At 35.8% G+C, this 13,098-nt stretch overlaps 1 protein-coding gene across 1 annotated transcript in view; it reads left to right on the plus strand.

The window, feature by feature from the left end:
• LOC150079318 (uncharacterized) overlaps positions 1-13,098 on the plus strand; it is a 211,685-nt gene that overhangs the window by 92,462 nt on the left and 106,125 nt on the right. Inside the window, exon 6 of the mRNA XM_090383031.1 lies at positions 1,996-2,157. Within this exon, the coding sequence (XP_090239157.1) occupies positions 1,996-2,157 (162 nt within the window). The remainder of the gene's footprint in view (positions 1-1,995; positions 2,158-13,098) is intronic.

The following is a 13,098-nucleotide window of genomic DNA, read 5'->3' on the forward strand; positions in this document are numbered from 1 at the left end:
GGCATTTCTCTTTTAGTGGCTAGGGTTTTTCTTGGTAATACTACCTATAATAAGTCCATCTCATCAACATTATAAATGTTTTCATGTATACCGTGTCTCAGTTTAAAATTTTTCAGCCAACCCGTGCTTGCATTAAAATATTCATTACATCTTAATTTTCGATTAAAATCCAATGCTTTTTCAAACTCCATTGGGTTACGACAACTGATTCACCTAAACTTCACTTCTGAAAAAAATAAAATAAAGTGCACTCTCTAAAGTGGCATTTTCAAGTTTTGACAGTCTTTTTCCTGCTAGATCCTCCTCCTTCACTATCCATAATCGACACATTCTCTTATAGCATTACAATTTTTCTTGATGTCGTAAATTGTTGAAGTTCCCACATTAAACTCTTTGGAGAGATTTCCTAAATTTTCACATTTTCTAATTCTATTAATAATTTCTGTTTTTTTGTTGCAATGTTAAAACTATGCATTTTCTTTTCATTCACATTTTTCTGTAAAAAATTTTTCCGTAATAAATCGTACATTTCGGGCCAATATTATTCTTACTGAATCTGGAGCTAAGCTAATTTGAAATTCACTCATGGTTTCCGAGAAAACCCAGTAATCTCTGCAATATTTTTCTAAATCGCATTTCTGAAAAGGTCACATAATTCTAGAGGTCACAACCATAAAACAATTTGCAGTTTTTGGTTTATTGGGCTTTCTGTTTGTACAATCTGTTATAAATGGATAGTAAACTCAATCTTTTGCTTATTATAATCGAAATTCAGTTTGCAAACATGATCACTGTAACTGGCACTTACTGTGCTACTGTAAATAAAAAAAAAAGGAGAAAGATCAGCCTTTCAAATTATTCTGGATAACTTACTTCCAGATAACCAACAATTTTACTGTACATGGTTTTCTCTCTAATAGAAATATTTTTTTAAGTATAAATATATTTTATTTTTTGTAGCTAAATTTCATCATGTGCTTGATGGTTAATATAGCAAAAAAGAATCTCTGGACTCTGAAATCGGTTTGCAGATTGAGGACAATGTTAACCTATGCATTTAGTGACTAGCAGAATTTCCAATGCTGTAAATAATGCCATGGTTTGATGCTAAAATTTGACAAATTTTATGGTATTCATGAGTTGACTTTAGAAGTACTGGTTTTAAACAAATGGTGTCACTGAATGACTATTCAGAACTAGAAAATTTTGAAATAAATAGAAGAGTAGCCATTCAATTGTTATTTGTTTAAAAGTAGGACTTTTGAAGGTAACTTGAGCAACTGATATTCTGCTGGCTGCTAAACATGCAGAAGCTAGTTCTTTTAGGCCATAGCTATGATAACTTTTGTCAGATATTTCTCCTTTGACAACAAAAATATCTGGATATGCTGTTTTGTTAGCATTCTTGCCTTCAGGGATGAAGTCGTAGCGTATAATTTATTTTGTGTCATAGATCTGGAAACGCTTTATTCCCTGTTCTGTGAAATTGAAATTTCTCCAGGCAAGGTTAGAACCTTGTTCTTCCAAACTATTAATTGTTGTTTTGTCTTCAGGTTGCTTCTATGAATTATTATGTTTAGGAATGAGATCTGCATACTATTTCATTGTCTTTAGAAATAATTGGCAACCTTAAGGTAGTCAATTAGGAAATGGTTATCATTAAAAGTTCTTTAAAAGTTCTATATCATTAAAAGTTCTTAGTGCCACACAAACATGTGTGGCACAATTGTTATCTCATTACCTTGTTATAATATTAATATTACTATAAATATATTAATAACTCCAGTACTGAAATACCACTCACTGACATCATAATTAGACTGCATGTGTCCTGCTCCGATATGTATAATCAAGCATTGTTTAGAAGTTGGACACAAAAAGCTATATGCTTTTATTCACATAAAAGTAATTCATATTAGGTAATACAGCTTTATAAAGGAATTTCATTTATCAGACACTAAGTCCTAATAATTTTGTTGCTTTTTTTTTATTCAGGTATTACCAATAGTCATATTCTTCAGTTTTTCTGTATCCATCCTGTATTATTATGGGATAATGCAGGCAGTTGTTTGTGATGTAGGTTGGCTGCTTCAGGTGACTGTTGGTACCACAGCCTGTGAATCTACTAATGCAGCAGCAAATATCTTCTTGGGAATGGTAATATCAATCTTTAAAGTTCTTAGTAGTATAGTTCATATTTAAACCTAATTAAAAAAAATATATATAAATGCTCTTAATTGTTACGAAAAAGAAAATACAACATGCTAGTGCAATTCCATTCCATCACAGCTAGAAGGAATTCAGCTTTGGGCAACCTAGTAATACTTTTCCTAGAGGGAGAATATTTTGGCAGCCCATGGTTCCATTGCTCTTTCTTTATGAATACAATGTAACACAATTTTATGATAAACACTAATTTTTATTTTTTTCCAGTTTTATATGTATGTTTTAAACAAATTCTTACAAGATCATTCTTACAAAACATCATTCTTACAAGATTTCAGTGAAATCTTGTAAGAATGATGGTAAATTTTTTTTGAAAGTAGATTCTGATTATTTTCTGTATCCACTTGCATTCATTTACTATGTTTAGTCATCACTTGGACTAAAAATGGTGTAACAAAGAACTGATTTTCAGCATTATTTTGCTAATTTTACTGACAGCCAAAGTTGTGGTGCTGAAATTAAGTGCCACACACAGATGCATAAGACATCTAAATGCCACATTAGGAGCTATTCACAAATTATATAATGTTTTTTTTTGATATAATTAATAAAAGGAGGACCATTTGAAAGTTATTGAATATTTGAGACAGCTTAAATATAATGTCTTTTAGTTAACTTTGTAGTAACTTTCAGGGACATTGTTGTCTCTTCAGTGATGGTGACATCACTCAGACTTACGTTATTTTAGAAATGACTACAGATATCCATGTAATCAACCTAAAGTAACTAATATTGCTTTTAATCAGATAACATCACCCAATAAGTGAATTGTTTATCCAAGGCACTGCTTTGATCACTGCTGATAACCAGACAAATCTGGTTATCAGCAGTGATCATTTGTGTATTAAGAATTTGCAGATTAAGGAACTACTAGGTGGCAGTGATCACAGTGTATTGATGTGGGATTTACTTAAAGATATAATCACCATCAGGGGTAAAGGAAAGAGTTTTTGCTTCTGTAAAGGTGACTACAGTGGTCTCAGACAGTTTTTAAATTCTGTACAGTGGGATTAACTGACGATGTTACCAACAGCAAATTCTAAGTGGGAAGCATTTAAGGAATTAATTGTGAATGCTACTAAAAGATTCATACCTATTAAGAAATATTGTTCAAGGTTTAGGCCTAAATGGTTATCAAATGAACTAATGAGACAAGTAACAAAGAAGAAAAATGCATGGGATGCATATTAATTATCAAGCAACTCAGAAACCTATGGCAGATATCAGCTAGTCTGTAATCAGATCACAAAGGAGGTTAGGCAGGCGAAGGCAGATTACGAGAAATCTTTGCCAAAGGATGCTAAGAAAAATAGCAAGGATTTCTTTACTTATATAAACTCTAAAAGGAAGGGGATGAATCTGATTGGTCCACTTGATATCGATGGTTCGACTGTTGATGATCCTGCTCAGATAGTAAACAAACTGAATGAGTATTTTACATCTGCATTCACACATGAGAAGTTATTAAGGTTTGAAAATGACAGAAGGTTTTCAAATTGTAGCAGGGTGCTTAATGATTTTGTAATAACTGAGAGCAAAGAGGAGTAGAAATTGTTGAAGTTAAACATAAGAAAGGCACCTGGGGTGGATGGGATCTATCCAGTTAATTACGAGAGCATCCTTGGACTCAGGGGAGGTCCCCACAGACTGGAGATGTTCAAATGTATCCCCAATTCACAAAGGGGGATCGAAGGGTGACATGAGTAATTACAGACCAGTTAGTTTAACTTCTGTTCCGGGTAAAATAATGGAGTCACTGGTTAAAGATGCATTGCAGGGTCATCTAGACAAGACTGCTTCAATAATTCAGACACCATGGGTTTGTTAAGGGAAAGTCTTGTCTGACAAATTTGATAGGATATTATGATGTCGTTACAAAGGAACTGGATGCAAAAAATAATTTTGATATCATATATTTCAATTTCAGGAAAGCTTTTGACACTGTTGCGCATGGAAGAGTATTGTACAAATTGGTGCAGAATGGTATTAAGGGTAAGTTCCTACAATGGATAAAAGGATGGTTGAGTGGGAGAAGACAGAGGGTGGTAATTAATGGGTGCTGCCCTTCGTGGACTAATGTTATTAGTGGAGTCCCACAGGGTTCAGTGTTGGGTCCTCTGTTGTTTTGTATATTTATCAATGATATTGATGAAGGTATATCAGACTTAGTGTCAAAGTTTGAAGATGATACAAAGGTTGGCAGGGTTGTTAATGACAGTGTGTTACTGCAACAGGATCTAGATAATTTGGGCAGATGGGCTAAGAAGTGGTAATTGAAGTTTAACCATGACAAATGCAAAGTACTGCATATGGGTAGAAGTAATCCCAAAGAAATACCAGCTGTGTGGTACTACACTTAAGGTGGTAGAAAATGAAAGACCTGGGAGTAATTGTGCAGTCAGATATGAAGTTTTCTGAGCAATGCAGACAGGCTGCCAGGGCAGGTCATGGGGTTTTGTTAATGATATATAGGAATTTTGCTAGCAGGGAAAAGGAGGTGATTGTCCCTCTGTATAAGGTAATGGTTAGGCCACGCGTTGAGTGCTGAGTACAGGTCTGGAGGCCTCATTTTAGGAAGGATGTAGATTTGCTTGAGCATGTACAGAGAAGGGCAACAAGATTGGTGAGGGGAATGAAAGGTTCCTGTTACCAAGAGAGGCTTAAGTTCTTCAAATTGCAGTGGCTGGAGACTAGGCACCTTTTCTGTGATCTGATTGAGGTGTATAAGGCCTTGAATGGGTTGAGCATGCTGAATTCTGATGGGATCCTTCCACTTGTTCAGATTACGAACCTAAGGGGGCATAAATTCAAATTAAGGAAAGACAGATGTAGAATAGATGTTCGGAAATTTGCCTTTAGCCAGTGGGCGGTTAATTGCTGGAACAAACTTCCATCTGTCGTGGAAGTTGATAAGTTAAATAAATTTAAGGAGTAACTGGATAGGCATTTTGAGGGAATGGTGTGTTGTTTTTTTTTTTTTCTTTTTTTTCTGGCTGAAGCTGCATAAGCTCATACACTTGCTTTCTTGCCTCACATGCCACTACTACTAAATAGAAAAGAGTGCAAGAATAGAGCAACACCTGTATAAGATGGGACTTCTACAACATGGTTTCACTCTAATGTGATTAGTAAATTCTGGCAGTTCTCACATAACACAGTGATTATATAAAATGGTTTCATTCTAACATGGTTAGAGAATTGTGGCAAACATCACATAACATGGTATTTTTGAGCTTTTGTGCAGGAGAAACCGTACTGTTATGTTCGATGTGATTTTTCAACATTTCCATTTTTTTTTTTTTTTTTTTTTTTTGTGAATCCCGACTGTTGACTCACTAATTGTTATTCAAAAACAAAATTATTGGGAAATCCCTGTGTTAGGGATTCTGTTGCTAGTTTGAGACCAAAAAAAATTTGTGACTCAAAGTATGCAGTTTTTGACTTTCAAGGTTTTTTTTATAAGTTATTTTGGTTTTTATTTGATCATTTATGAATTTTTCCTTGTATGTATTACTAAACTTTGTTCTTAAAAACTGTACTAGAATAATTTCTTTGTTGTGAATTAAATTCCAGGCCTAGATTATGCCTAAAGAAAGTAAAAAAGCATCACTCAAAAGAAACTTTAATTGTCTAGAATCAAAAATGCAAATTTGGATCATCTTAAAAAAGGGGAAAAGGTATTATACATTGCAAAAAGTTTAAATTTAAATGAAGCAACAATCCAGACCATAAAGAAAAATGAACAGAAAATTATAACTGCTGTTGTCGTGATCTTTCATTTCCACAAATATGACAGCTTGTCCCCGAGCGGCAATAATTAAGAAAATGGAAAAAGCCCTCAGTATTTGGATTTGTGATAGCAGTAAAAAATGAATCTCATTAGACAGCAATGTAATTAAACGAAAGGCACTAAAAAATAATAACCATTTAAATGAAAATGGAGAATCTTCTGTTAACTTGGAGTTTGTTGCTAGTAAAGGTTGGTTTGAGTGATTTAAAAACTGTTTCTCATTACATAATATAAGAATTCAAGGGGAAAGCGCATCAGCCGATATGAAGCTGCCAAGAAGTATCTAGAGGAATTTCAAAAAATTATTGAAGAGCACAGATACATACCACATGAAGTTTTCAATGCCGATGAGACAGTCTGGTGGGAAAAAAATGCCTAATTGAAAGTTTATTTAAAAGAAAAAAGAAAACTGCACCAGGTTTTAAGGCAACAAAAGATTGTGTATTATAACTTATGTGCATTAATGCACCAGGAGATTATGTAATAAAACGTATGCTAGTTGAAAGATCCTTTAATATTCATGCAATGAAAGGTGTAAATAAAAACATGCTACCGGTATTATTGGAGAGCAAATAAAAAAGCTTGGATAACTGCCAGTTTATTTAAAGAATGGTTTCTAAATTGTTTTGTGCCAGCTGTAGAAAACAGTTTAAAGTGGAAAAATTTAGATTTCAAAGTTTTATTACTATTGGATAATGCACCAGGCCATCCAAAAGATTTAAGTCATCCAAACGTTGAAGTAATGTTCCTATCGCCTAATACAACTTCTTTAATTCAGCCATTATATCAAGGTATTATATCTACCTTTTAAAACTCATTATATCAGAAAATCGTTACAATGGATTTTGGAAAAAATTGATTCTGAATCTATTGAAGTGATGGAAGATGGAAAATATTTTTCAATTGTGGATTGTATCAGAATTATAACTTTATTGCTCAAAGAAGTAAAACTGTCAACATTAAATGCATATTAGAAAATGTATATCCAGAGTCTGTTCATTCAGGAAATATGTAATTCCTACCAGTAATTCTTGAACGTCTTCAGTAGGAGGGGAAGGTTTTGATGATATCACTACTGAAGACATTCAAGAATTACTGGTAGAAAAAAAAGAGGCTGGTGAGGCAGATTTGAGGAAAATGGCATCAGAGGTAAACCACATCAATTCAGAGCATGATAGTGCAGATGACAATTCTGAAGTTCCAAATTTACACTAAAAAGCATACGGGAAGGCATAAACTTAGTCAAGCAATTAGAATCTTATTTTTTGAATGCAGATCCTTCGACTGAAAGGAGCACAAAGTTCAAAAGGGAGCTTCAAAAATGCTTAGCTCCACACCGTGAAATTTACAAAGATCTATCAAACAAAAGCAAACAAACCCAGATCACTGGTTTTGTAAAGAGAGTAGAGGATACACGAAATCTGCATGGTACAGAAGAAAGTTCAGAAGGTGAAGATATTTTGCAATAGAGAAAACATTATTGTTTAATTGTGCTTAGCAGCAATGAAGAGGAAGAAAATTAAATTAATGTACCTTATCTGACATATGTATCACAGTTTGCAAGATATTTGTTCAGTTATTACTATTTTTAATAAAAATCAAGTCTCCGATAGTTTTAAAAATATAGTTTACTTTTGTTAGCTTTTGAAATGTAACCCCCATTTTGTACTGGTTCTTAGTTCCATATAATACATTTTCTCGCTACACAAGATTTTATAGGAACCTAACTACTGTGTTTTATGAGGGTTACCTGTATTTGCTTATGCTATCGAGGCAGTGTTAGGTGGGTAGGAAATCTGCTAGCTTTGGGGTTGTTGTTGTTTGTTATTTGGTTTTTAGGAGCATTAGCAACTAAGGCCATATTGCTCCGTGATATGCGGTGGTCATTCCCTGACCTTTCCACATCCTCCGTATTTGGTGATGACGGGCTCGAACCCCGGTCTAATCAAGAAGCGTGTGCTACGCACTGCTGCTTCCTGCCCACCTGGCTACGGAGGTGCCTAGCTTTGGGGGGATGCACAGACTAATAGATTTACAATAATTACAAAGAGGTGAAAGTGATTCTTGCACTGCTTCTATTGGAACAAACTGCAGCCTGAAGTGCAAGGCGTTGGGGATTTCAAAAACTAATGGGACTCATCATGGAAAAGTAAATACATGGGCTGTTTTAGGGTAACTAAGAATAACAACAGGTGCATGTATGCTTGCATATATACCAATAATAGGATCATAGTAAATAAATTTCATGGTAGAGTCATTAAATGCAGACATTGTGGGATAACTGAAATGTGGTGTCATGCAAATATAAAGGATGTAGAATTTGAATATGAGGATTGCAATGTGTACAGAAAGGATGAGGGTGGGGCAGAGGTGTTATGATCTTAGTTAAGAAGAACATTAAATCTAAAATCCATGGGTTGCCAGTCAATGTTAAGTCAGTTTGGTGCGGCATAAGTGCTGTGAAAGCAAAAATTAGAGGAGGAGTGTGTTATAGACCTAATGACTGTGAGTATAATGAAAAACTGTAGACATAAGAGTAGGCCAGTAAATTATAAGTCTAAATGAGAGATTTTAACCTTTCTAGATATTGACTGGAACTTGTAGGATGTTCACACAGGCAAGGCTTTGTGGATTTATTGAATGATTGTTTTCTATGCGGCATGTTAGAGAGGAATACTCTTGGTCTGTTTAATAGCAGTGATTATTCATGTATTAACAATTGGCAGATAAAAGAACCATTAGGTGGCAGAAATCATAGTGTAATTGATGTAGAATTTACTTGAAGATGTAACTATCATCGAGAGTAAAGGGAAGAGTTTTTTGCTTTCATAAAGGTGACTACAGTGGTTTCAGACAGTTTTAAATTCTATGCAGTGGGACTAAGTGATATACTTACCCAACAGCCAATTCTAAATGGGAATCATTCAAGGATATCATTGTAGGCTTTTTATAAAAACTAAGAGATACGGTTCAAGGCATAGACCTAAATGGATGTCAGATGAAATGATGAGACTTGTGTGGTAGTGAAGAAATATGCATGGGATGCATATAAATTATCAGGTGATATAGAATCCTATAGTACATATATGAACTAGACTTCGGTCAAGTCAAAAAGGAGGTTAGGCAAGCCAAGACAGATTGTAAGAAATCTTTGGCAAAGGATGTAAAGAAAAACATGAACGACTTTAGCATTAGTAGAGGCATATGATGCAAGAAAGCAAACTTATACAGCATTAGCCAAAAAAAAAAAAAAAAAAAACCTTGCCATTTCACCCATCCATTTGCTCCAAAAGTTTGTCCAGTTCTTCCTTATCAACTTCTTCCTATCTACTTCCACAATAACAGATGGAAACCAACCACCTGCTGGCTAAAGGTTGCTTGTTCCAGAAATCGCCCACCTGCTGGCTAAAGGCAAATTTCCACACATCTATTGTACATTGTTTTTAATTGATTTGAATTTATGCCCCCCTCAGGTGTGTAATCTGAGCAAGGAGAAGAATCCCATCAGCATTGAGCTTGTTCAACCCATTCAATGTCCTATACACCTCAATCAGATTACCTTGCAGGTGCCTAGTCTCCAGATGCTGCAGTTTGCAGAACTTAAGCATTTCTTGGTAAGAGTAACCCTTTGAACCTCTTACCAATCTCATTGCTCTCTCAATACTCATTCCAGCTGCTCTACATCCTTCCTAAAATGAGGCCTCCAGACTTGTTTGCAATACTCAAGGTGTGACATGACCTTTGCCTTATACAGAGGGATAATCACCTCCTTATCCCTGCTAGCAAATTCCTGTATATCATTGACAAGACCTCCATGAGCTATTCTGACAAATGTCTGCCATGCTCAGAAAACTTCATATCTTGATTGCACAATTACCCCAGGTCTTTTTTTCATTCTCCACTATCCTGAATGTAGCACTGCACGGTTGGTATGGTACTCTGGGGTAACTGCAACTCTAAAAGGGTGCCTCCGTAGCCAGGTGAGCAGGAGCTGCAGTGCGTAGCACATGCTTCTTGATTAGACTGGGGTTCGAGCCCGTGACCACCAAATACAGAGGATTCGAAAAGGTCAGGGAATGACCACCGCATATCCCTGGAGCAATATGGCCTTAGTTGCTAATGCTCCTAAAAACCAAATAACAACAACAATCCTAATGCAGTACATTGCATTTGTCAATGTTAAACTTCAGTTGCTACCTCTCGGCCCATCTGCCTAACTTTTCTAGATCCTGTTGCAGTACCCCATACTGTCATTAACAACCCTGCCAACCTTTGTATCATCTGCAAACTTGGACATTGAGCCTGACCTATTCATTAATATCACTGATAAATACAGAAAACAACATTGGGGTCCAACACCAAACCCTGGGAGATTCTACTAATAATATTAGTTCACAAAGAGCACTGTCCACTGATTACCACTCTGTCTTCTCCTACTCAACCACTCCTTTATCCATAGCAGCAACTTGCTCTTAATGCTATACTGCTCCAATTTGTATAGCAGTCTTCCATGTGCAACAGTATCCAAATCTTCCCTGAAATCCAAGCATATGATATTCAAAATTATTTTTTGCATCAAGTTCCTCTTTGACCACATTGTAGTATCTAATCAAATTGGTTAGACAAGACTTTCCCTTAACAAACCCATGCTGTGTCTGAACTATAACTGCAGTCTTGTCTAGGTGATCGTGTATCACCTCTTTAACCAGTGACTCCATTATTTTCCCCGAAACACAAGTTCAACTAACAGGTCTATAGTTATTTGTGTCACCTTTTGATGAACCCCCTTTTTGAATTGGGGATACATTTGCATACCTTCAGTCCATGGGGACCTCTCTTGAATCCAAGGAAGCTCTCATAATTATGGCTAATGGTTTGCTTACTTCCTTTGCTGCCTCCTTTAATATAACTGGATAGATCTCATCTACCCCAGGTGCCTGAATCCAAGGAAGCTCTCATAATTATGGTTTGCTTACTTCCTTTGCTGCCTCCTTTAATATAACTGGATAGATCTCATCTACCCCAGGTGCCTTTCTTATGTTTAACTTCAATGATTTCTCCTCCACTTTGCTCAGTTATTATAAAATCATTTAGCTCCCTGTTATAGTTTAATAAGCTATTGTCTTCCACTTCCCTACAGAATTCCTCACATGCAAATGTAGATGCAAAATATTCTTTTAGTTTGTTAACTATCTGAGCAGGATCATCAACAGTTGAACCATCGATATCAAGTGGTCCAACCTGATTCATCCCTTTCCTTCTAGAGTTTATATAAATAAAGAAGTCTTTGCGCTGTTTTTCTTTGCATCATTTGCCAAATATTTTTTGTAATCTGTTTTTGCCTGTTTGATTTCCTTTGACTTGATTACAGACCTGAGGGTAAATGTGTAGTCAGATATGAAGTGCTCCCAGCATTGCAGACAGGCTGTGCTTATTTGTTGCATTTGACAAAACAGCACATGCAGTTTTGTCAAAGATTGTAGGAACTTTGCTAGCAGGGATATGATTATCCCATTATATAAGACAATGGTCAGGCCACATCTTGAGTATTGCATACAAGTCAGGAAGCCCTGTTTTAGGAAGGATGTAGAGCTGCTGGAATGGATAAAGAGAAGGCCAATGAGATTGGGGATGGGGAACAGTTAGGTGCTCTTACCAAGAAAAGCTTCAGTTCTGAAAATTGCAGCATCTGGTCACTAGGCATCTGCAAGGTGATCTAATTGATGTGTTTAAGGCTTGAATAGATTGAGCAGTGCTGATTGGAATCTTGTTCTTGTTTGGACTACACACGAGGAGGCATAAATTCAAATCGAGAAAGAGTTGTTGCAGAATACATGCACAGAAGTATGCTTTTAGCCAGCAGATGGTTGATTGCTGGAACAAACTTCCATCTGTTGTTCTGGAAGCAAATAGCTTGAATAAATTCAAGGAAGAACTAAGTAAGCTATTGGAAGGTTTTTTTTTTTGCTGATGCTACAAAACTTGCTTTTTTGCATCATTTTTCACTAATAAATATTAATACTAATTCCTCCACCCTACATCTGCAATTTTGAGTTAAGTCATATAACCCCAGGGGCTTGCATCTGATGAGTAGGGTTTGGCACACCCAGGGTCCTGAGCTGTATATCATCATTCTTCTCTTTCTTGGTGATTCCCTTCTACTTCTCTCTCTCTCTCTCTCTCTCTCTCTCTCTCTCTCTCTCTCTCTCTCTCTCTCTCTCTCTCTCTCTCTCTCTCTCTCTCTCAGTAACTCAGGAATTTTGTTTTGGCTGGTGCAGCATAAGCCTCAGGCTTCCTTGCACCACGAAGCTAATAATAATAATATGGGTAGTGTGTAGGTTGGCACGATCATGTGGTAATGTGATTTGGTATTTTGTTAGAACTGACCTGTTTTATTTTATAGTCCCATTAAGTTTAACTAGAGTTTGGCAGCATCTTTCCTTATATATGGTTTGACCTCTATGTAAAAAATTAACCAACATCGGGCTTCTGTCTTCCAGAACGTTTTGTGATGATCTTGTTATTCAAAGTGCTTTTTTTTTTTTTTTTTACCAACTGGAGATGACAGATATGTCCATTCCATAGCCTGGCATTCAGAATGAGAATCATAATGGAAGATCCATGTCTCATCACCTGTTATCAGTGATATTCTGGAGTCTGATCTGTTATAAAATTTATTTCTTCATTTGCAAGGCAAGGAAGTAAAACAAATCCACAAGGAGATGAAAGCTGTATATGGTGAAGAATTGCCTATCTTATGAAACTTAATTTTTAAAAAATTTCCTTCCAAGTTATTGTACTTTTGGAGTGGGTCTTGGCTGATATCCTACCTGGAGAATTTCATTTAAGAAGAAGAGGAAGAGAATCTTTATTGCAACAATAATAAGGCCAATATTGCCAAAGTAGCTTATGTGCCTTGAAACCCCCACAACAACAACAAGCAACAATAATAATAATAATATGCACAAAATACAGTTTGTTGCAACCTACTTGTATTTGGCCACAGGCCAGGGGATTTCTCTTTTGTTCACAGCTTGGGTGATTATTTGTTGCATATTTTTCTATAATCTAATGTCTAAAAT

The sequence above is a fragment of the Mastigoproctus giganteus genome, chromosome 10, assembly GCF_048544385.1.
Source record: "Mastigoproctus giganteus isolate SK-2022 chromosome 10, ASM4854438v1, whole genome shotgun sequence".
In the NCBI taxonomy this organism is placed as follows: Eukaryota; Metazoa; Arthropoda; class Arachnida; order Uropygi; family Thelyphonidae; genus Mastigoproctus; species Mastigoproctus giganteus.